Source organism: Ovis canadensis, chromosome 4 (assembly GCF_042477335.2).
Source record: "Ovis canadensis isolate MfBH-ARS-UI-01 breed Bighorn chromosome 4, ARS-UI_OviCan_v2, whole genome shotgun sequence".
Classification (NCBI taxonomy): domain Eukaryota; kingdom Metazoa; phylum Chordata; class Mammalia; order Artiodactyla; family Bovidae; genus Ovis; species Ovis canadensis.
The window spans coordinates 119,753,483-119,779,040 of record NC_091248.1 but is presented as its reverse complement, the minus strand read 5'-3'; the positions used below and the strand labels follow the sequence as shown (position 1 = coordinate 119,779,040).

The 25,558-nt window shown below is 42.0% G+C and overlaps 1 protein-coding gene across 1 annotated transcript in view; it reads right to left on the bottom strand.

The window, feature by feature from the left end:
• The window catches only part of WEE2 (WEE2 oocyte meiosis inhibiting kinase), a 30,281-nt gene that overhangs the window by 2,721 nt on the left and 2,002 nt on the right, over nt 1-25,558 (bottom strand). The window contains exons 2-10 of the mRNA XM_069588587.1: nt 20,609-20,805; nt 18,604-18,655; nt 16,604-16,776; nt 14,478-14,599; nt 8,097-8,243; nt 7,394-7,501; nt 7,177-7,262; nt 6,163-6,333; nt 5,145-5,287 (exon numbers count right to left, since the gene is read on the bottom strand). Of these exons, the coding sequence (XP_069444688.1) occupies nt 5,145-5,287; nt 6,163-6,333; nt 7,177-7,262; nt 7,394-7,501; nt 8,097-8,243; nt 14,478-14,599; nt 16,604-16,776; nt 18,604-18,655; nt 20,609-20,805 (1,199 nt within the window). The remainder of the gene's footprint in view (nt 1-5,144; nt 5,288-6,162; nt 6,334-7,176; nt 7,263-7,393; nt 7,502-8,096; nt 8,244-14,477; nt 14,600-16,603; nt 16,777-18,603; nt 18,656-20,608; nt 20,806-25,558) is intronic.

Here is a 25,558-nt window from a genome sequence, read left to right as displayed (position 1 = left end):
GATGCTGTGAAAGTGCTGCAACTCAATATGCCAGCAAATGTGGAAAACTCAGCAGTGGCCACAGGACTGGAAAAGGTCAATTTTCATTCCAGTCCCAAAGAAAGGCAATGCCAAAGAATGCTCCAACTACTACACAATTGCAATCATATCACACGCTAGCAAAATAATGCTCAAAATTCTCCAAGCCAGCTTCAATAGTACATGAACTGTGAACTTCCAGATGTTCAAGCTGCATTTAGAAAAGGCAGAGGAACCAGAGATTAAATTGCCAACATCCATGGATTATCAAAAGAGCAAGACAGTTTCAGAAAAATATCTACTTCTGCTTTGTTGACTATTCCAAAGCCTTTGGCTGTGTGGATCACAAACTGTGGAAAATTCTTAAAGAGATGGGAATACCAGACCACTTGACCTGCCTCCTGAGAAATCTGTTTGCAGGTCAAGAAGCAACAGTTAGAACTGGACATGGAACAACAGACTGGTTCTAAATCAGGAAAGGAGCACGTCAAGGCTGTATATTGTCACCCCGCTTATTTAACTTATATGCAGAGTACATCATGCGGAATCTTAGACCGGATGAAGCACAAGCTAGAATCAAGATTGCTGGGAGAAATATCAATAACCTCAGATATGCAGATGACACCACCCTTATGGCAGAAAGCAAAAGAAGAGCTAGAGCTTCTTGATGAAAGTGAAAGAGGAGAGTGAAAAAGTTGGCTTAAAGCTCAACATTCAGAAAACAAAGATCATGGCATCTGGTCCCATCACTTCATGTCAAATAGATGGAGAAACAGTGGAAACAGTGGCAGACTTTATTTTGGGGGGATCCAAAATCAGTGCAGATGATGACTGCAGCCATGAAATTAAAAGACACTTGCTCCTTAAAAGACAAGTTACGACCAACCTAGACAGCATATTAAAAAACAGAGATATTACTTTACCAACAAAGGTCTGTCTAGTCAAACTATGGTTTTTCCAGTAGTCATGTATGGATGTGAGAGTTGGACTATAAAGAAAGCTGAACCCTGAAGAATTGACGCTTTTGAACTGTGGTGTTGGAGAACACTTTTGAGAGTCCCTTGGACTGCAGGAGATCCAACCAGTCCATTCTAAAGGAGATCAGTCCTGGATATTCACTGGAAGGACTGATGCTGAAAGCTGAAACTCCAATACTTTGGCCACATGATGCAAAGAACTGACTCACTGGAAATGACCCTGATGCTGGGTCTTTTCGTCTCCTTTTATATTTTCAACAATTCACTGGATGTAATGATTACTTTAAAATGCCTTCAGGATCCTGCTCAACCATCACTGCCTAACCTTTATAATATCAGATCCATGCTATCTAATTAATTCCTACTTGTTAAACGAAGGAATAGATTAATAAATGCATGCATGAATACAAGCTTACATGCGTAAGAAATGGGATTGCTTCCTTAGGCTTAGAAAAATACTTCTGTCTTAAACATGGGCCAAGACAGAAAATTTTTTTGCTGTTTTTTTATTTATTTTTACTTGAAGGATAATTGCTCCACAATATTACATTGGCTTCTGCCATACATCAACATGAATCAGCCATAGGCTCTGTAACAATCAAGACAGAACATCTGCCTGCCCTATGATTTAATGGATTTGTCATGGGTCCCTTGTCTAACTCAATGAAACTAAGCCATGCCCTGCAGGGCCACCAAAGACGGGGGTGCATGTTGGAGAGGTCTGACACAATGTGGTCCACTGGAGAAGGGAATGGCAAGCCACTTCAGTATTCTTGCCTTGAGAATCCCATGAACAGTATGAAAAGGCAAAATGATAGGATACTGAAAGAGGAACTTCCCAGATCAATAGGTACCCAATATGCTACTGGAGATCAGTGGAGAAATAACTCCAGAAGGAATGAAGGGATGGAGCCAAAGCAAAAACAATACCCAGCTGTGGATGTGACTGGTGATAGAAGCAAGGTCCAATGCTGTAAAGAGCAATATTGCATAGGAACCTGGAATGTCAGGTCCATGAATCATGGCAAATTGGAAGTGGTCAAACAAGAGATGGCAAGGGTGAACGTCGACATTCTAGGAATCAGTGAACTAAAATGGACTGGAATGGGTGAATTTAACTCAGATGACCATTATATCTACTACTGTGGGCAGGAATCCCTCAGAAGAAATGGAGTAGCCATCATGGTCAACCAGAGAGTCCGAAATGCAGTACTTGGATGCAATCTCAAAAACAACAGAATGATCTCTGTTCGTTTCCAAGGCAAACCATTCAATATCACAGTTATCCAAGTCTATGCCCTAACCAGTAATGCTGAAGAAGCTGAAGCTGAACGGTTCTATGAAGACCTACAAGACCTTTTAGAACTAACACCCCAAAAACATGTCTTTTTCATTATAGGGGACAGGAATGCAAAAGTAGGAAGTCAAGAAACACCTGGAGTAACAGGCAAATTTGGCCTCGGAATGCGGAATGAAGCAGGGCAAAGACTAATAGACTTTTGCCAAGAAAATGCACTGGTCATAGCAAACACCCTCTTCCAACAACACAAGAGAAGACTCTACACATGGATATCACCAGATGGTCAACACCGAAATCAGATTGATTATCTTCTTTGCAGCCAAAGATGGAGAAGCTCTATACAGTCAACAAAAACAAGACCAGGAGCTGACTGTGGCTCAGATCATGAACTCCTTATTACCAAATTCAGACTTAAATTGAAGAAAGTAGGGAAAAACACTAGACCATTCAGGTATGACCTAAATCAAATCCCTTATGATTATGCAGTGGAAGTTAGAAATAGATTTAAGGGACTAAATCTGATAGAGTGCCTGATGAACTATGGAATGAGGTTCGTGACTCTGTACAGGAGACAGGTATCAAGACCATCCCCATGGAAAAGAAATGCAAAAAAGCAAAATGGCTGTCTGGGGAGGCCTCACAAATAGCTGTGAAAAGAAGAGAGGTGAAAAGCAAAAGAGAAAAGGAAAGATATAAGCATCTGAATGCAGAATTCCAAAGAATAGCAAGAGATAAGAAAGCCTTCCTCAGTGATCAATGCAAAGAAATGGAGGAAAACAACAGAATGGGAAAGACTAGAGAGATCTTCAAGAAAATTAGAGATACCAAGGGAACATTTCATGCAAAGATGGGCTCGATAAAGGACATAAATGGTATGGACCTAACAGAAGCAGAAGATATTAAGAAGAGGTGCCAAGAATACACAGAAGAACTGTACAAAAAAGATCTTCATGACCCAGATAATCATGATGGTGTGATCACTCACCTAGAGGCATACATCCTGGAATGTGAAGTCAAGTGGGCCTTAGGAAGCATCACTATGAACAAAGCTAGTGGAGGTGATGGAATTCCAGTTAAGCTGTTTCAAATCCTGAAAGATGATGCTGTGAAAGTGCTGCACTCAATATGCCAGCCAATTTGGAAAACTCAGCAGTGGCCACAGGACTGGAAAAGCTCAGTTTTCATTCCAGTCCCAAAGAAAGGCAATGCCAAAGAATGCTCAAACTACCGCACAATTGCACTCATCTGACACACTAGTAAAGTAATGCTCAAAATTCGCCAAGCCAGGCTTTAAGCAATACGTGAACTGTGAAATTCCAGATGTTCAAGCTGGTTTTAGAAAAGGCCAAGGAACCAGAGATCAAATTGCCAACATCCGCTGGATCATGGAAAAAGCAAGAGTGTTCTAGAAAAACATTTATTTCTGCTTTATTGACTATGCCAAAGCCTTTGACGGTATGAATCACAATAAACTGTGGAAAATTCTGAAAGAGATGGGAATACCAGACCACCTGACCTGCCTCTTGAGAAATTTGTATGCAGGTCAGGAAGCAACAGTTAGAATTGGACATGGAACAACACACTGCTTCCAAATAGGGAAAGCAGTACGTCAAGGCTGTATATTGTCACCCTGCTTATTTAACTTCTATGCAGAGTATATCATGAGAAACGCTGGACTGGAAGAAGCACAAGCTGGAATCAAGATTGCCAGGAGAAATATCAATAACCTCAGATGTGCAGATGATACCACCCTTATGACAGAAAGTGAAGAGGAACTAAAAAGCCTTTTGATGAAAGTGAAAGAGGAGAGTGAAAAAGTTGGCTTAAAGCTCAACATTAAGAAAACGAAGATCGTGGCATCCGGTCCCATCACTTCATGGGAAATAGATAGGGAAACAGTGGAAACAGTGTCAGACTTTATTTGGGGGGGCTCCAAAATCACTGGAGATGGTGACTGTAGCCATGAAATTAAAAAACGCTTACTCCTTGGAAGAAAAGTTATGACCAATCTAGATAGCATATTCAAAAGCAGAGACATTACTTTGCCAACAAAGGTCTGTCTAGTCAAGGCTATGGTTTTTCCTGTGGTCATGTATGGATGTGAGAGTTGGACTGTGAAGAAAGCTGAGAGCCGAAGAATTGATGCTTTTGAACTGTGGTGTTGGAGAAGACTCTTGAGAGTCCCTTGGACTGCAAGGACATCCAACCAGTCCATTCTGAAGAAGATCAGCTCTGGGATTTCTTTGGAGGGAATGACACTGAAGCTGAAACTCCAGTACTTTGGCCACCTCATGTGAAGAGTTGACTCATTGGAAAAGACTCTGATGCTGGGAGGGATTGGGGGCAGGAGGAGAAGGGGATGACAGAGGATGAGATGGCTGGATGGCATCACGGACTCAATGGACGTGAGTCTGAGTGAACTCCGGGAGATGGTGATGGACAGGGAGGCCTGACGTGCAGCAATTCATGGGGTCACAAAGAGTCAGACACGACTGAGCGACTGAACTGGACTGAACTGAGTGGGTCCCTTCCCACCTTAGTTATGGTTATCTTACTTTGGGTAGTCATCTACCAGTTACTTGAATACTGTTGTCACTTAGAATCCTAATTTTTCTTTACCAGTTGTATTTCCTTGCAATCATTTGCATTAACTGGAATTGTCTCTCTCAAGCTGTCTACTCACAGAGCATCCATGCCCTTGTTACACAGGGCCCCTCTTTGTGAGCAGGAGCCTCTGTGTCACAATGTTAGATTCCACTTGAATCCATAGAGAAGATACACCAGACTGGTTGTCACTGTGAGAACCACATAAATATGTTCTTCCTCAACTCCAGCATCCAAAAATCTACCTTTCCAGTGTAGCTGTCTTGAACTTTTCCAAGTTCAGCTGGTGCTGAAGTTCTTCTGTTTTCCCCAGGGAGGGACAGAGGACTCGACTCTTGGCCAGAGCAGCTGCAGACGGTCTCTCTGCTGGATCAGGGTGGACCATGTTCTGATGAGGTGGGACCAAAAGGGAGGAAATAGAAGCTTCATTCTTGAGAAAATCTCCCCACCCAACCAACTCCAACCCAGCTTCTGCTGGTGGGTTTTTTGAAACGCAATGCTCCTTTGTGCAAAGGAAAGAAATAAATGAAAACTTAGCTCCACCCAGGACAGAATCCTTATGTGATATCACTATCCTTATGTGATAGCATCCATCATCCATACCTTTGACTTTCTCAAGTATCCTCTTTTAAAGCTGATTGAATGATGAACTAGTCTAATGTCTTAATTTTCAACAGAGGAAACTGAGGTCCTGAGATAAAGTGGCTTGTCCGAGTTATTGACAGGACCAAGACTAAAACCTGGGTTACCCAACTGCTAGTTCAGCTCACTTACTTCCAACATGTGTCCATTTTTCACTTAAAATTAATTAAGGATATCCCACCATGACAGTATTCCTACAGCCTTTGTCTTCAGAGGATGTCTAGAGCCTAAGATGACTGGAATACAGTAGAAAATACCTTATTGTAAACAGCAATTAGTGTCAAATAGTGAAGAAAACACTGACCCTTCCATTTGAGGAGCAACGTTCAGAGTCCGCTCCACTACTTAGTATGTAGCCTTGAGCAAGTCACAACACTTTGCTGAAACTCAGTCTTCCTTTACTGGCATTTGGAATAGCAATATTCACCTTCTGGACTGTTGTGAGAATTAAATTAATTAGCATAGACTTATTACCTAACACAGGACCAACACTGAGCTCCTCAGTAAGTATAAGTATCAACTAACTCTCAGGATGATTTACACATAGAAATAGGTGGACATCTATTTGCCAAGACATTAAAAAAAAATACATTTCCATCTTTTCTTCACAAGAGACAGCACCTTGAGTAGTTGGTGGAATTCCTTGGAGAGCTCCTGAGGAATGTCTGGAAGGTTCCCCTCACGAATGTGATGCCACTCGGTGCCGTTGGTGGGCAACGACTGTGCTCCGGCAGCCACAGCGATGGTCAAGCCCAAGGCAAACGTGTCTGCTTTGGGGAGGTGCTGATAATTCTTCAAAACAGAAGAAGACAGGAAGGCTGGTTAGTTTGCCAAGTGAGGCGAGTCTAGACTAAAATACAACTGGTAAGAGAGAGTTGCTTGAACACACACGACCTTAAACAGACACAGTGGGCAGGTCATATCTGCTATGGTTAGTAGTCTCTTTCTAGAGAAGACAGAGGACAGGGTATCAATCCACCTGAGTAACACTGCCCTGGTCCTGGGAACCCAAAGCTGGTGCTCTGTGATGACCTAGATGGGTGGGATGGAGAAGGAGGTGGGAGGGCAGCTTAGGAGGGGGAGGACGTATGTGTACCTATGGCTGGTTCATGTTGATGTATAGCAGAAACCATCACAATATTGTATAGTAATTAAACTCCAATTAAAAATTAAATAAAATTTTTTTTAAATATGCTGCCCTCAAGAGTCAGAGGCAGAATCTCAGCACTCTTTTGTTCTCTCAGTTTCAAAAAGGCTTGAAACTTAGATTGACTGATCATAAAGAGGAAAGACTCCTCTTTTTTCCCCTAACTATCATCCTGTAGAAAGTTATATCCTTCCTAGGCCAGACTCATAGACATGTTAAAAGATGAGCAATAACTGAAGGGCATTTCAGTGACCAAGGCTGGTGGTGCTGCCAAAAGGCTAGTCTCATAATAAAGGTTGGGTTGGACCAATAAAGGCTTCCTTCCTGCTAGGAAATTCATAATACTAAGAATTCTAAAAAAATATTAGAAATAGCAAAAGAACTTTACAAAAAAACAGCAAAAATGTTGATTAATCCATTGATTGAGCCACCCTCTTTGCAAACATTTAAATGGACTATTCAAAACCCTTTGGTCCCCAAATCTATACCTCTTGCAAAATCTCATTAGCCAGGAAGCGACTGTCCCCCTCTTCCACTTTGGGATTGCTTATTGATGTCACATGACCCAAGTCACCTAAAAAAAGAAAAAAGAAGTAGAGGTCTTTTAAAGCATGTTTTTCTTAAAACTGGAATAAATGGATTAGAGTCATCAGCATACATTTTGTAGGATAAGAGTATACCAATCAAGTTACAAAACAGACTCGCCAATTTTATACATCACATCAGCAGAGAGAAACCAATCAGCTTCATTTTCAGCGTCTTCCAGGACTACGGGAGAGTCGCTTTCCATCTTATGACAAATGAAGATGTTACCTGAAAAAAAATATAGAACTGTCGTAAGGAATGATTCCTAAACCTTTTCACCTCAAAGATTCTTTTCTGTAAATGACATTTCAATCATCCTCCTCTTCTGTGTGTACAGGTAACAAGACTACCAAGGTTTCTTTTCTTCCATGGAATCTCTCACACTACTTCCAAACAGCTCAGCAATTGATAATACCTATTTCAGTGGAGCTTAAACCTCAGACTTCTTTGAAGAGGCTGGTGACCTCAAAACAAAGAAATAATCAACAACACAGGATAGTAACAACATTTCCTTGCATTTCAGATGAATGAGTGCCTTAACCCACTAGTTGTAAACAGTCAGGATGGAGTCTCTTATCTATGCAGTAAATTCAATACTTATTTTCATACTTGGGCTTCACTATCTGGGAGTCTTTTCTTTCTGTCCTCTTGGAGCAATGGGAAAGTAGTTAAAGCTGTTTGACTGGAATGTGGGCAGGGGGAGAGGGATGTGGAGGGATTCTGCCAGCTAACAGCCTCTTTGACAGTCATGTAGGCACAGATTCTGACAACAATGGGGAAGGAATTCAACACGGCCAGAGGAGCAGAGGAGAGCTGGACTGACTGGGCTTGATGTCCAGGTGCACCATGCCGGAGTTGTGGATGTATTTGAGCCCGAGGGAAATCTGTAGAAGGATGTCCTTGAGTCTGGGCTCTGGGAAATGATTGCCAGACTTTGCATTTTCAGTTACTGCAGCCTGCAAGCTCCCACCTAGGAAAGAACAACAGAATAGCCCCACCGAGTAAGAGAAAAAGGTGTGAATCTTATACATGAAAGCCTAGTACATATTCAATACATTCCTCATGAATGAACTCAGTCGAACAAGTCTCAACTGCTTCAATGTCGGTGTGATATGATGTCTCTCCCATAGACAGAATATCAGCTCCCTGTCTATACCACAAACATATTGGAAAGAATAATTAAGGACCTTTAAAGAGGAAAAAGAAAATGCTATATCCTAGGTAGCTAATATGTGGCTCTATTGCCTTGAGTATGCCCCCAGCTAACATTTAAAAAGCTTCACCTTGTTATCAACAGAAGATCAGTCAGGGCTAGTCATATAGCTACTGTGGTATTGATGAATAATTTCATGTTGGTGTCAAGCTAGTGATTATAGGCCATTAGTAACTTTAATGTAATTGATTTCAAGTTTCCTTCCATTAAAACATATATCACGAAATAAGAACATTTAATGATGGCTGACCCAAAGAAAATATAAAACCTCCATGTACCCCTAAACCCTCTTTGAGCCACTGTGTGTGTTTATCAACTCTATTACTATTGTCAATAAAAAGATAAGCCCTGAGCTCATCTGACTACCTGACCTCAGATGCCCCTGCCCTAAGGTATTAGAATGCTTCTGAACCTTTTGATTCATTAATTAGCATTTGTCTGTAGCCTCCTCAGTCAAATTAGAGAATTCTGGGACCCCCATCAGTTATAAGGCCTGTAAATCCCCCCTTCAGGTGTGTATCAGAACAGTAGGGTCTGAGATGGTAACTATACTTTAAAGGAAATCTATATTTAAAACTCTCTAATGTAAAATTGAATGTAAAGGTTGAACTGCCACATTCAAATAAATTCAGAACGGAGAATTCAGCACCTTTCAGAAACCAAAAAAAAAAAAGGGGGGGGGGCTAAATAGAAGGTTTTTGTTTTTCCCTGGAAATGTCCTTAGGAAAAATTTATGAACTGTAGGTGACATTAAAAAGGAAGAATAAGTAAAGAGTGCATTGGGGTTGTTATAAACAAAGCCACCTTGAGGCTAAGTTTGCAGATGAGTTTATGAGATGTGATGGAGAAAAAGGGAGGTTGCATCAAAGCCCCTGGGTCTCCACTAGCCTGGCTGTTCCTTTAGGACAGGCCCACAGCTCATTCATCCTTCCTGTCCCACGGTCTGGCATGTAATCAGTATTTTCTGAACTGAATGTCTATCCTGGTAACAGAGGGAAAAGACTAAGTGAAGGCCCCTATGAAATGTATAGAAAGAAATAAGCATCGTGAGTTACTTAGCATTCCTTTAATATGTTCCTTTAGATTATAAGTAGAGGGATTTCTAATCCCCTGAAGTGTGATGGGTATTTAGTAAGGGGAACTGGACCAGTGATCGCAGCACTTTCAATTACTTAGAATCTCTATAGGTAGTGTTAAAGTTAGCCAAGCGATAAAACTGTAGAACAGAAGTTACTGAAAAGTACTCATTCATATGACTGTATTAGAATATCCTTATTTTGCTTGAGCTAAAACTGATCGTCCACACACTCTTGTAGAACAGCATAATGAACTGTTCTTTACTAAACAGTATTAACAAGAAGTAGCCATTGACAGGGGGCTTCCCCAGGGACTCAGATGGTAAAGAATCCACCTGCCATGCGGAAGACCCAGGTTCGATCCCTGGATCGGGAAGATCCCCTAGAGAAGGGAATGGCTACCCATCCAGTATTCTTGCCTGGAGAATTCCATGTACAGAGGAACCTGGCGGGCTACAGTCTGTGCGGTCGCAAAGTCAGACATGACTGAGTGACTAACATGTTTCACTTCACTTTCATGCATTTGCAGACACAGCAATACTGAATGAACTGTAAGCTTCATCCCTCTTAATCCACCCAGCTGCACTGAAGCCTTAGCTCCGTAACCCAAGGTAGCCCCTGGCATTGGCTCGGTGCCTTAGGAGGTGCCTTAGGAGGAATATGGCCAGCTCCCAGGCAGTTCTTTTCAAACCATCTTTGTGAGATGAGTTGCTGGATTCCTTCCTTTAGATAAATGTATTCGCCCCACTTGGTAGGAGAATAGATACTTCAGAAAAATATATCCTTGTTTTCCTGTCTGCTCATAAGACCTAACAGATGCCAAACCAAAGAAATAGCAAATACCTTCTGACAATGAAATGCAAAAAGCAGGCCAACAGTTCAACAGCATGTCTTATTTATGTTTTTGTATTCTCACTATGCTACTTTGCTGCCAACCACACAAGCCTACTTTTCTGCTGGGAAAATAGTCCCTTATCTGGAGGGAAAATATAACCTGTATTCATGGTGCTCCAACTTCCGGATGTCATATCACTTGAGCAAATGTGAGACCAGTATTCTAGGGGATCATGCTCTGTAAAACTTCTATGCCAGAAGACGTCACAAGAAAACACTGCAATTAGGGAGAGATTGGGCTTCCCCGGTGGTACTAGTGGTAAAGAACCTGCCTGCCAAAGCAGGAGATGTAAGACACACAGGTTTGATCCCTGAATCGAGAAGATCCCTTGGAGGAGGGCATGGCAACCCACACCAGTATTCTTGTCTGGAGAATCCCATGGACAGAGGAGCCTGCGGAACTACAGCCTATAGTGTCACAATGAGTCGGAGATGACTGAAGCGACTGAGCACGCACACACGCAGGGCGAGAGTATCCAGCGCTGAGCCGGTTAGAAGCCTGGTTGTTGCAGAATCAGCCGGCTACTGGAGACCTCAGATTTCTGAGGCTGGCCCAGAGGTGACCTTGTAGGGGACCTTGGCTAGGGTGGTGGAGAGGGTGGAAACTTGTGATTGGTTCAGGGTTTATGAGGGACAAGCGGGAAATCAGATGACTGTTAGTCTCTCACAGTTAAAATCTATGTTATCTACCTCATCTAGTTTATAATTGAGATTAAAACTGTCACCATGCATGTTCCAGCCTGACTGCTATGAGAGGCTGGGTAGAGGGGTTTGGGTCGATATGGGTGGGTAAGGGTGGGTATTTGGAAACAGGGCACAGGATGAAGAGGTGAGATGGAGGAGGAGGGGGAGGATGTGGGCGAAGGGAAAGAAGCCCCGGCTACCTGACACACACTTTGGATTTCTTATCCTTTACTTAGACCCACTCCAGTATGCTTGCCTGGAGAATCCCACGGACAGAGGAGCCTGGCAGGCTACAGTCCATGGGGCACAAGAGTGTGACACCATTTAGCAACTAGACCACCAGCACCACTGTGAAAAGTCTCAACATGGATTACCCTCAACGACAAACAAGATTTGCATGTGTGTGAAGTCACTTCCGTCGTGTCCAACTCTCTGCGACCCTATGCGCTGCAGCCTGCCAGGCTTCTCTGTCCGTGGGATTCTCCAGGCAAGAGTACTGGAGTGGGCTGCTGAGCCGTCCTTCAAAGGGCCTTCCTGACCCAGGGATCAAACTTGTGTCTCTTACCTCTACCCACCACCCAGGAAGTCCCACAAAAGGCATGCTTTATTTTCCATTATCAGTTCACATTTGAAAGGTTCAATGTATGTGAATTAGATTTTGCTAAATCACAGTTACGTGTGAGTTGGCAAGTATTGAGTGAAGTTAGCTGAAGCACCACAATGAACAAACACTGATTTCCCATAGTATCTTACATCTAGTCCACACTCGCTGCCTGGCTTTCAATGCCCACTACAGGCTTCCCACACTTCACCTTGCTGGTCTGATTTCCTCCTACAGGGGTCAGCTCAGTCCTGTTTAGTCTCCTTTCTATCTACTAGGCCAGACGCAAGCCCAGTACCATGCTTCCAGCCTGCATGCTGGTCTTCCCTCTGCTTCCATAAGCTCAAGGAATACTCCTGCAAGGTCTCGTTCAAGTCTTAGCTCCTACATGACATTTTCTCAGGCTATGCTAATAGCAAGTATTACCATGTTCTTACTATGTATTCGGACTTAATGATGTGCTAGCGTTTGACACACACTGTTGCTAATTTCGCAAATGACTCCATTAAGTAAATATTACTGTCTCTTTACTCAGTGAGATTAAATGATGACTCAGTGATCCTGAGAGAACTGAAGTGAAGTGAAAGTCACTCAGTCGTGTCTGACTCTTTGCAACCCCATGGACTGCATAGTCCATGGAATTCTCCAGGCCAGAATACTGGAGTGGGTAGCCTTTCCCTTCTCCAGGGGATCTTCCCAACCCAGGGATCGAACCTAGGTCTCCTGCATTGCAAGCAAATTCTTTACCAGCTGAGCCACAAGGGAAGCCCAAAAATACTGGGGTCAGTAGCCTATCCCTTCTCCAGGAGATCTTCCCCACCCAGGAATCAAACTGGGGTCTCCTGCATGGCAGGCAGGTTCTTTACCAACTGAGCTGTGTGACAGAGCTGGGCTTTGAGCTCCAGTCTGCCGACTCTAAAGCTCAGGCCCATCCCACACTCCCTGCTACCTTTGCCCACATTCCCCCTCTCTGGCCACTTTCTGTGCTCATTATAAGAGAGCAAATGGAATAAAGCTTCTTGAAGTAAGGACTTACCTCACTCCACAGGATTTTGCACCCGAGAGCTTAATACAGTGTCAAGCCGAAGAAGATATTCAAATGTTGAAAAGAATGAGATGATTTTGTAATAGATTGCTTCATCTTATTCTTTTTGAAAATTTGAAACTTTTACATTGCCCCAGTTAAAATTTTACATTGCCCACAGGTTAAAATTAGTTAATTTTGCTTTATTGACGGATTTTTAAATTTGATGTTATCTTTGTTAATAGGTAAATGTTATGGAAATAAAATCAATCTTCTCTATAGAGAGGGAAGAAAAAAAGAATAGAGACCCTCAGGTTATGATAAGAAGAAATTAAGAGAAGATGATTAAAAACAAGGTCTCAACTACTCAATCACAAGTATAAGGAAAGGGTCCATTTTGTTTTAACCCAAAGAAACTATTAGAAAAAGGGATTTTGGCTGAGCTTATTAAAGAAAAAAACTCATGAAGTTCACAAGTAAGGCTATGGGAAAATCAGGCTATAAGGAAATAACAAGGAAGATGCCAAATTATTATTTTGTAGAATATGTGTACCATTTTCTATGCTTCTAGCATCTCATGTTATTTACTTACCTACTGGTGAAAGTAATCATGTATACAGTGTTGAAGCTTTATCACTGATCACTGTCCTCAAAAGCCAGTCTGTCTGGTGGTAACTAAACTTACCCAAAGACAGACTGCACCATTAAAAAAAAACTCAGGGTAGGTGTATATGTTGGGGGGATGCCATTATCCAGTATTGTGAAGTCTCTCAGTCGTGTCCGACTCTTCGTGACCCCATAGACTGTAGCCCACCAGGCTCTTCCATCCATGGGATTCTCCTGGCAAGAATACTGCAGTGGGTTGCCATTTCCTTCTCCAAATTACTGGGGCTAAAATACGTATTACAAAATGTGGATGTATCCTAAAACAATGACGAGCTTCTATCCAATTGATAGCTCTTTCCTACTATATCACTAGACATTTTTATAAAAATGCATTTCCAAAAATAATAATACATAACTGCTGTTATGTAACCCCTTAATTATAGATAAGAACTATTAAATCATGAGTTAGAAATATGTTAATCCAAAGGACCATGCTTTGTGATTTAAGTAGCTCAGAAAAAAGTTTTACTGGTTACTATGTATATATAGTCCTGAAGGACCTAGGAGGATGTATCTGAATCACTAGATTTCAGTCCCAGCACCCTACCCCATGCCCCTACTCTTGTGAGAACACTTAAAGCTCCAAAGTAAGCAGCAGCAAGAAACGTGAACAATCCCCAAACACAGGAATCCACTTCCAAATTAACCAAAAGTTGGCTATGTAAGTTTACCACTCCCTCCTCCAAAACAGTAGAGACTATGGCTTACATCTTTTAGAGCACCTAGTAAATGGTAAAAAGATGATTTATCATCCAAACCACTAGCGTAAAAGCTTTCTAAGTATTAAAGTGTGAAGAACGTGATAGCTCCTGTGTACCAACTACACGTCAGCTTTGAAAGAAACACCTAATAGCATAAGCCTGAGATTCCTTTCCAGCTCAACTCATTTCCTCCAGCTCTCTGCTTCCAAGCAAACCAGTAGTACAGACTTTCAGATATGATTCTGCTATACCTGCTATTAAGTACAAGAAGGAAGCAAAGAGTTTTTTCCCCAAAGACTTAAAAGCTAATCCTCCTTCTCCGTAGATATGAGCCCACTTACGTACCATTGCAGTACTCATTTTGAATGATCATGTAGTCATCTTCTGCCCACGCAGAGTAGTAACGAACCACATGCGGGTGGTGTCCCAGCACCGCATGGGCATAAACTTCATGCATAGCCAGAGTCCTAAGAGATGGGAAAGCACTGAGGAAACTGAAAACAACACACATGCAAAGTCTTTAAAGGCGAGATATGAGGCATTATTCACAGTGGCAGAACATTTGCTGAATGCTCACTGCTTGCTTGCTTACTATCTTAGCACATTTAAGGTTTGTAACTCCTCTATATGACATAGTGACAAGGATGAAGCCTTTAAAAGGTTAAGTGGCCCAAAGTTGAGCTGGTGATAGCAGATCTAAGACCAGAACCTTGGTTGTCCTGGGCCCAAGCCCACGGTTTTTTGATTGAACAGGATATATGTAGAGAGGAATCTTAGGTGTCCATTACCTCAGGAGCAGACTTGTTTTGATTCTAATTTTCACAATCTAAAAACCCTGATGGGCTTAACAAGAAATGGACTTGATTGTGGATATTGTGATGGGCCCTCTACCATCCCTATGAAAGCTAGACGGTTGCTATGTCTGTGCTTAGTCGCTCAGTCGTGTCCAACTCTTTGCGACCCCTTGGACTGTAGTCTGCCAGGCTCCTGTGTCCCTGGAATTTTCCAGGAAAGATTACTGGAGTGGGTTGCCATTTCCTACTCCAGGGCATCTGCCAGACCCAGGGATCGAACCCGGGTCTCCCATTTCTCCTGAATTGCAGGCAGATTCTTCACCCACTGAGCCGACAGGGAAGCCTTAATTATAGTCAGTACTAAACTCTGCTGGTATGATGTAGCCACAGGGATGGTCCCGAAGACAGATGTCCATTATAGAATAGAAAATCCAACACACAAAAACAGAAGCAAAATGCAGTGCTTGATCGATTTTAGTATATAAATGAAGAATTCCAAAGACTAATTTCAGATTCAGCATTTTAGTATTATATTTCCCAGAGTTCACAAAAAGCAATGGCTGAATCTGAAAATACTTGTTTTCCTTGTGAAAAGGAAGAACTTTTGAACAATTAGTTCTAGGAATGAAATTTAAATTTTTGTTAGTTTTTCCTGGCTTGGAGTTTTTCAAACTTGACTATTGAATTTATTATTAATACAAAGTAGTGGAAACAGTGTCAGACTTTATTTTGAGGGGGCTCCAAAATCACTGCAGATGGTGATTGCAGCCATGAAATTAAAAGATGCTTACTCCTTGGAAGGAAAGTTATGACCAACCTAGATAGCATATTCAAAAGCAGAGACATTACTTTGCCAACTAAGGTCCATCTAGTCAAGGCTATGGTTTTTCCAGTGGTCATGTATGGATGTGAGAGTTGGACTGTGAAGAAAGCTGAGCGCAAAAGAATTGATGCTTTTGAACTGGGGTGTTGGAGAAGACTCTTGAGAGTTCCTTGGACTGCAAGGAGATCCAACCAGTCCATTCTGAAGATCAGCCCTGGATATTCTTTGGAAGGAATGATGCTAAAGCTGAAACTCCAATACTTTGGCCACCTCATGTGAAGAGTTGACTCATTGGAAAAGACTCTGATGCTGGGAGGGATTGTGGGCAGGAGGAGAAGGGGATGACCAAGGATGAGATGGCTGGATGGCATCACGGACTCGATGGACGTGAGTCTGAGTGAACTCCGGGAGTTGGTGATGGACAGGGAGGCCTGGCGTGCTGTGATTCATGGGGTCGCAAAGAGTCGGACACAACTGAGCGACTGAACTGAACTGAGAGATAACCAGCGAGTTAACAATAACTCACTGGTTGGTAGTATTTCTGATGAACTACGCAGATACCAGAAGATCCTTTCCTAAATCCATTCATTAGAAAAAAAAAAGTAGTAAGACCAGCAGTAAAAGCCATGAGAAATACAAAAAAAAAAAAAACCACAGCACAATTCCAATTGCTCATGGTATATTTCAGGAAATAACTTATCTCTGATCTTGAAAATTCAGAAAGGTTACAAATGTGAGACAACTTTCTGTGGTAAGGCTGACTGTTTTAAAGTAGCAAATGACATCAGTGCTCTTATTCAGAATGTTTTGATAAATCCAAGTGTGTATTTATAGCACATTTTAAAGGTACTCACTCATCTGATAATCCTCCTAAAGGTTTCGTCGAGCGTTTTATTGCATAAACACATCCATCCAGCCTCTTAATGCACTTGTAGACTGTACCAAAGTCCCCGACCCCAATTTTTTCTACCTCCAAGAATTCTTTTTCATAGCGGGAAGCCATGTTGGTTTCTCGTAAAACACATCTCTGAAATATTTTAGCAAAAAGTGAAATATTTTAGAATAAAATTAAGGCATATTAGATCCCTCAATTTCCCTAAGTTTCCAAAAAGACTTCTGAGGCAAATCCATTGGAGTTTGTCTGTGTCAATATTCATGGTGGCAAGAACCACCCTTTCCCACCGCCCTGCCACACTTGCTGACTACCTTCTGTGTGCTCTTTATAGCCTTCCATACAACTCTGCACCGACACTTCTCTTGGCTAACTTATTAAACCTTACTCTGTATTATTTCCTGTTTGGGTTTTCTTCCCTATGTTTGTCCCTAGAGGGAACACTGCCCCCATAGCCAAAGCTACTGTCCTCAGCGGAAAGGAGTGACGGGCTCTTGGAGGAGGACGCCAAACAGAACACCTCTCTTTGACTCTTGTTTACTTTTCTCACGCTCTGGCTGCTAATGTTTCATCTTAAGTGCAATAAACATACTTTTTAGTGTGCTTCCCCCAAAGCCTTAGTCTAGAGAACAAAATTGTCAAATTGACTTATTTCAGACTGTGTGCTCAGCTACAGCAACCGCTCCCCCTACTGGCCAACCGTGACATCACTCACTGCTCTTCTAGGTAAGGAACTCGAGCAAGTCACTGAACTCCTGTATCAGTTTTCTCATTTGTCAGACGAGGATCAGAGCAACTATGTCTCATGGTCCTTTCAAATATTGTATGAAAATTACATGTATCACGAATACATATAAATTCTCAGTAAACAGTAGCTATGATGATGGAAATATCCGTAGATTTATAAGAATCTCAGTTCAAACTGATTCATCTCTGTGAAATCACCTTTTCCCAATATCTCCATTAGCAAGAACTTTTCCCATCTAACTTTAAATGTTTAAAAAATCTTGACTCTTACCAGCTTTTCATTTTCAACATCCAGGCCCAGTCAGTCTTCATCAACAAGATCGATAATTTTCCTTGCCCTTACCAATCTCAAGCTCAATTTCCTCCACCTCTGGACTTGCTCCAGCTGCCAGCCCTTTCTCTGTCTCCTCTATCAGAGGCCTGAAGGCTCTGGTAGTGCTTACCTGCTCCCTTATATCCTCATCTCAGACACCAAGTACCAGCTTACTATCCATATCACCTCTTCCCCATCCTCCTCCCTGCCCTGTATGGACACTGAACATTATAATATCATGAGAACATGCCTATGTCCAACATGTCATCTTGATGGCAATTTAATATTCCACTGACTTTATGGTCTAATTTACTTAACCATTCTTCCATTACTGGATATTTGGTACTTCCTCTATTTTCTTTTCTTTTTCTGCTCTTATAGTTAAGGCTGAAACAAACATCTCTGGTGGTAATATTTATGGCATTATTTTCTTAGTTTAGATTATCAAATGAGTGATATTAGATCAAAGATTCTGAACATTATAAAATCAGTAAATATTGACACATTTAAGAGCTAAAACTTTTACATATAAACCTCTGGCTTTAAGCTATTTTTCTGTTTTTTGTGTTTTTTTTTCTTTTTGGACCTTAGATATCTTGATGTTCCTTTTACTTCGGTACCCCAGCAATACAGAACTTTCCCCCAGATCAAAGACAGAAACAGTAGCTTTGAATTTAAGAATAGTCCAAGGTAATGATTCAGCAGTATAGATGTTAGACACTGCCTGAAAAAGTAACAACTAGCTAAGAATATAGACCCTGATTACAGTCCAGATAAATTCACCTGCAAGACATATTTACTACAAGTGTCAAGGTTTGGGGAGGGAGGAAGGGAGGGAGAAAGAAGAGGTATTAGAATGAAATGGCTGTGTTGCAACAGCTGGTCCAAAGAGCAGTGCTCACCTTAGCAGGCAGCCCTTGTTCTCCCTTGCCTTCTCCTGGACTGGATTCCTCACTTGGGGGGGGAAAAAATGATTATCAATGTATGATTAACACTTACAGACCCTGGTACTGTGCTAGGTTTGGGTACAGTACAAGTAAATAAGACAATTATTCTCCTTCTTCAATCTATATTTAGAAGCAGGAATAAACAGAACTTTTTAATACAAGAACCTAGGACAGTATTAAAAACAAGACATGAAGGCTACTCTAGATAGTACTATGTACTCTATTTTGAAAGTAAAAGACTTTCTGCAAAAAAGAGGATATATAAGCTAAGATTCCAAAAATGAGGAGGAAACAGCTAAGAGAAAAGAAAAAGGGTTTCAGACAAATAGAACAAGGTATGCTGAGATGTGGAGTCAAGAGAGCTTACGGGACATGTGAGAAACTCTAAGGCTGTTCTCCCCCACAGTATAACGCGTCCCCTGCCCTACTTTCCTTCCCCAGGGCCTGGCCTGTCTTAGGCTCATGAGCTGACTGTAGGCATAGCAAAACGCACTCTAATCCTAGCTAAGATGTTTTCAATTACTTTTCAATAAGCTGAAGTCTCTGATGGGTATTCTCTTTTGGCATGAGCAGATGCCTTCTGGAATCTTTAAGCAAAATTTCAGTTTCTAGATCAGTTAGGTTTCTTTTCTGGACAAGGACAGGATCAAAATGGCAAATGGAGGACATTATATTCACACAAAGAAATTGATGCAGGCAAACTTGCGACTTAAATTTAATACTACATTCTAATCTTTATAAAATAACACCACCACAATGAAAAAGAAGGGAAAATACTGTCTCAGAATCACTAAATGATTTTATGAAAGCATCATCACTTTCAGAGCCAGGAATTCAAATCAGCAGTCTTTTCCTGCTAGCTTCAGTGAGAGATGAATCCATTCACTCTGCAGGTTTACAAAGAATCCTGAAGAGCTAAAAACCAGTGGAATATTCAGTAACAAGAATAGATCCAGTGTACTTGTGCTCGAGTCCTATTTACTTAAGATCCAAGAAACAGTATTGAGAAAAACCTATTCTGGCTACAAGGCTGATTAACATATGGTCACTGATTCCAAAAGAACACAACACGTTAAATGCTCTGTAGACTTTAAGATGGTTAGTTCTACCTTTATTTTGCCGAGTACATCTGAGCACAAAAGACTGGCCTGTTTTAGAGGTGCTTCTATTCTATTAAAAAAAAAAAAAAGCAGCACTGAAGATAAAGAAATGTCCTTGAGGGACTTCCTTGATGGTCTTGTGGTTATGATTCCTCATTTCATTAAAGGGGGCACAGGTTCCCCCATCCGTGGTCAGGGAACTAAGATCCCACATGCTGCCAAAAAATAAATAAATAGAAATGAAAGGAAGTACCCCTTCATTCCCTCACATATGGATAGGGTCACTTAAAAAAAAAAAGCCCCTGAGTAATCTGCAAACTCCTTATGTAGCCAATTTCTGCCACTGAGTGACCTTTCTAGAATAGTGTAGTCAGCTTTGCATCTATTAGCACCTCCAAAAGCAACACTCTTTTTCTGTTCAGCCAATCTTCCATCACCTGCAGAGGAGTTCGAATTCTGGCTCTGTAGCTCTCATTGCCAGTCATACCACTGAATTCAAAACAGCGATGTACTCTCTGAAATGAGAACACCTTCCCCAACTGCAAGCTTCACTGTAACCAGAGGGGAGCCCTTGAGAGCAATTCCACCGCCTGTTCGACTTCCTAATATTAAAGTCAGATCTTCACTTACTCTGCTCTCTTCTTTCAAAGAGAAAGTATTTTACCGTGCACTTCGTTATGGAAAGGTGTTAGGATCTCTGTGATGAAGGTTATAGCCAACACTGACATTTAGGAAGGAGGGGATACATAAACACGATGTTTATCATTCAAACAGACATTGTTTATTGCTAGTCTTTAACACTCTCCTTTCCTTTTGACAATAGTAAGACCAGTTCTCAAGAGTCATAACAGGATACTTACAGATCGCCTCGGGTTTTCCTCTTGCCATTGGATTTAAGGAATTGTTTTCTATAGGACTTCGGAGTGAAGGGGTTAATGTTGACCAGAGCCATTGAGGTCATCTCATCGATGAAGGGGCCGGGTGTGAGCTTCAGATGCTTAGAGCTTCGGGGGAGAGGCTTCCCTGTTGAAGAAATCATTGACTGGCTCACCTGGCCCTGAATGAGGATAACAAAAGGCACATCAGAATGGAGTTAATTTAAAAAAAAAAAAAGATTCTGTATCAGTTAGGTAGTTAACACTTGAACCAAAAAAAAAAGCTATTGCTGAAAGGGATCTTAGAGGGTACCTGGTACAGTGCAAACTAGTTGCATCGTAACTAGTCCTCTTGTGAAACATCTTGATTCTTGGGATCCACACAGCAATCTGCACTTTCATTTTAATGTTTTTTTTTTTTTAATCGTGGTAAAAGTCACAGAATATAAAACATACTATTTTAACCATATTACCTGTATGGTACATTCAGCATGTTCGGTGGCAGTAAGTACATTCATGTTGGTGTACAACCCTCACACAATCTGTACTTGTGTCAAGTTCCACCCCCTTCCCCTGGGCGATTCTGGCTACCCAGCTATGAGACCACCAGTTCTAGTCCTACCTCCAGCTTTTTAAAGGTGACACTGAAGCTTAGACAAACACAGATGACTCTAAAAGACCCGGCACTTTGGTTCCCAGAGTGTATATTTTAATTTCCCCTCAGTCATTCATTCCAATATCTGTTGCCTCCTAAGTAGCACATGGGCTTCCCTGGTGGCTCAGACAGTAAAGGATTTGCCTGCAATTCTGGAGACCTGGGTTCTTGCTGGGCTGGGTGCTGAAGGATGAATTCCAGCTCTTAAAAAACATGAAGTCCACTAGTCAGCAGCTCACAACCACTTTGTAAGGGAAAGATTTCATAGACTAAGCATGGAAGAAGTTTCCAATTCCACTTAAAATGTAGCACCAGTTGAGAGAAGCTCCATGAAATGGGGTAGAAAGATTGAAAAGGAATAGTCTAAGCCCTTAAGATGCAAGGCTCTGCAAGGGCTGTTTAACTAGCATACTAATCCATAGGAAAATGTGCAGGACTTACCACTCCCAGTGGGTACAGTGAAAGAGCACCAGCCTAAAACCTAACCAGAATTAAATCAAACCACAGAGGTAAGAAATCAAAGAATTCTGATGAGACAGCAGCATGCTATCATGACCTAAGCACCAGGAGCCAGAGGAATGGCTGTGTTATAGATTCAAGAGGACAGTAGTAGACCCAGGGGCCAAGATATTACCTCACAGTATAATTACTGTGGGTTTCCCCAGTGGCTCGGATGGTAAAGAATCCACCTGCAGTGCAGGAGATCCGGGTTCAATCTCTGGGTCAGGAAAATCCCCTGGAGAAGGGAGTGGCTACCCACTTCAGTATTCTTCCTTGGAGAATTCCATGGACAGAAGAGCCTGGCTGACTACAGTCCATGAGGTCACAAAGAGTAGGACACAACTGAGTCCCTAACTATAGCCATTGTGTTGTGAGGCTCTTTCAAAAGGAATTCTACCATTTTGATTGTCTCTGCCCATGACTTTTGAGTGTAAAAGCTGAAGCTAGGTTACAACATGACTCACTACACAAAGAGGTAATTAAAATGTGAGTCTACAAAGAACGTATCCTGAACTTATTTATAAATACTCATTAAATGATTAATAGAAGCAGAAATGAAGGAAGCAACAGAGTACACATAGTAACCTAACATTGTTTTAAATGAAGGAAAAATGGACTCCGTGAAGAGTTTTGATAAGGGCTTACATAGGTCTTATGCTTGCCTGGTGGCTCAGAGGTTAAAGCGTCTACCCACAGTGCAGGAGACCTGGGTTCAATCCCTGGGTCGGGAAGATCCCCTGGAGAAGGAAATGGCAACCCACTCCAGTATTCTTGCCTGGAGAATCCCACGGATGGAGTAGACTACACAGTCCATGGGGTCGCAAAGGGTTGGACATGACTGAGCAACTTAACTAACTACATAGGTCTTAGAGTTCAGAGGGCCAACAACCTTGGGGCTATCATTGTTCAAAGCCATCAACAACAATCAATTTTCCCATAAGTTTACTGTAAGTTTACTGTTGAGCATTGGTTCAAAAGAAATAAAACTACACAATATGGTATTTCTCAATGGTCAATGTGATTCAGGAAGCGAATTTAGAATTATAGTAAATCATTTTCTGAAAGTTTTGTGTGTGTGTGTGTGATGCTGATTATCACAGAAAATAAAATACACCTGTCGTGTATGAGGCAGTCGGGCACCCACTCCTGGAACAGGGCACATAATTCCAGTTGATGCAATTCAAGGACAACAAAAAGGGCCTAGAAACTTTTCAGCTAAAAGTAAGGGAAAGTGTTTGTATCAAGGCAGACAGTACCAGAATTCCTAGTCCAGAAATATGAGGGCTGATTTTGTGAACACCACTTAAAATATAGGGAAAGATATTAATACAGATGTTATTGCCAGAGTGACAGAATTATGAGTAATCCTTTTGAAATCCCAAAGAATACAGTTTGCAAGAAGATTTATGATGAAAATGAGCTCTGCTTGGAAACAAAACAGACTGAAAACATGGAAAGAGGACCAGGTGGAAAGTAAAAGTGTGTCCCATAGAGTATAGCTAGTTCTGTGTAAGTAGCAGCTCTTATGACAGGTGATTAAGAGAAAGGAAGGAAATTTGGGGAATAGCTCCTTGACTTTTGAAGATGGTGAGAGAAGGTGGCAACCTCCCATAAGACACACATCACAGGGACTGGGAAAGACTTTTAAGGCCTAGTACCAACCAGTCCATCCTGAAGGAGATCAGTGCTGGGTGTTCATTGGAAGGACTGATGCTGAAGCTGAAACTCCAATACTGTGGCCACCTGATGCGAAGAGTTGACTCATTGGAAAAGACCCTGATGCTGGGAGGAATTGGAGGCAGGAGAAGAAGGGGACGACAGAGGATGAGATGGTTGGATGGCATCACCGACTCGATGGACATGAGTCTGAATGAGCTCCGGGAGTTGGTGATGGATGGGGAGGCTTGGCGTGCTGTGATTCATGGGGTTGCATAAAGTCAGACACAACTGAGCGGCTGAACTGAACTGAACCAACTGTTAGCTTCCTGATGCCTGAATCCCTGCTACAGTATTCCTACACTAGTCATCAACTAGTGTTCCATGCATTTAGCCACAGGGAACTTGCTACCTCCTAAGGAAACTCTTCTATATCTAGATAATTCTGCTAGGAAGTCCTTGTGGTGACCTGGTCATTTCACATGATTTCTGGTCCTGTCCCTGCAGCAAGGATGAATTAAGCCAACCCTCCTTCGCTCTGCATCCCTGTCTTTAGTACATGTGTGTTGTGTGTTCAGTCACGTGCAACTCTTTGCGGCCCCATGGACTGTAGCCCACAAGTCTCCTCTGTCCATGAGACTTTCCAGGCAAGAATACTGGAGTGGGTTACCATTCCCTTCTCCAGGGGATCTTCCCGACTGAGGGATCCAACCCACAGCTGCTGTATCTCCTGCACTGGCAGGTTGACTCTTTACCACTGAGCCACCCGGGAAGCCCATGTTTAGTATAACATCACCAAGTACCATCACCCTGGTACTCTCTCCTCTGATCGTGATCCCAGCTATATTTTTCATAAAGTGTATACTTTTTCAGTTGCTTTCCAGTTTCCCTCCCAAGCTCTGTTTTCTTTCTGTCCCTTAAATCTTGGTGTTTCTACAGTTCCTAACTTGTACCACTTCTCTTCTTACTCTGGCAGACACGTTACACAAACTTAAACACACCCATGGCTTCAACAGCTTCCTAAATGCCGGTGATATCCAAGTATAGCTCTCCAACTGGGGTTGTTTTCCTGCAGTGTAGAGCCATGTATCCAACAACTTACACCATATCTCTTTCTCCAAACCCATACATCCTCTAACGTCACCTACCTTGATTCAAAGTACTGCCTACTCAATCAGACAAGCAGGAAGCCTCACAGCCCCTGAGACCACTCCTTTCCCGGCGACCCCTCCCTTAAGTCAGTTACCAGTTCCTAAACATCTCTCAGCTTACCACAGTCCACCACTGTCCTAGTTCAGGCCTTTTTGAGAAAAGGCCCTTCTCTTTTCTCAACAGATCTATTGGGAACACTGCCCTGCCTCATTGGTCTCTCCCACTCCATTCCATCCTTCACATGAAAGTCATGATTTCTCAGAAATGTCTCTGACCAAAACCACTTAATGGCTGTCTCAACACTTTCAGGATAAAATCCTGGTCAAGCTCCTACCTACCTACCTACCTACCCTGGCCCCTCTGCCTGCCCTCTCGCATACCCAGACCCCTGCTGCTCTGAATAACATGGAGTTTTCCAGGTGTGGCATGATCTTTTCCCTCCAGGACTCAGTAAATATTTTTCCCCCGGCCTTGAGTTCTCAATCCTTCTCTTCCTAGCAAACTCCAACTCATTCTGTAAGATTGCTCTCAAATATTGCTTTCTTTGGAAAGGTTCCTGGTTGTCTTGAGACTTCATGTCTCGTTAGTTTTCACCACACTACCGCTCCTCTAGCATACCTGCCCTTAACTTACTATTGCTTACTATTATATATCTTTTTCAATCTGTCTCCCAGAACGACGGAAATAAAAACAAAAATAAACAAATGGGACCTAATTAAACTCAAAAGCCTTTGCACAGCAAAGGAAACCATAAACAAAATCAAAAGACAGACCTCAGACAGGGAGAAAACATTTGCAAATGATGCGATCGACAAGAGATTTAGCCTCCAAAATTGACAAACAGCTCGTGAGGCTTAATATCATTAAAACAAACAATCCAATCAAAAACTGGGCAGAAGGAAGACCTGAATAGACATTTGTCAAAAAAAAGACAGACAGATGGCCAAGAGGCACATGAAAAGATGTTCAAC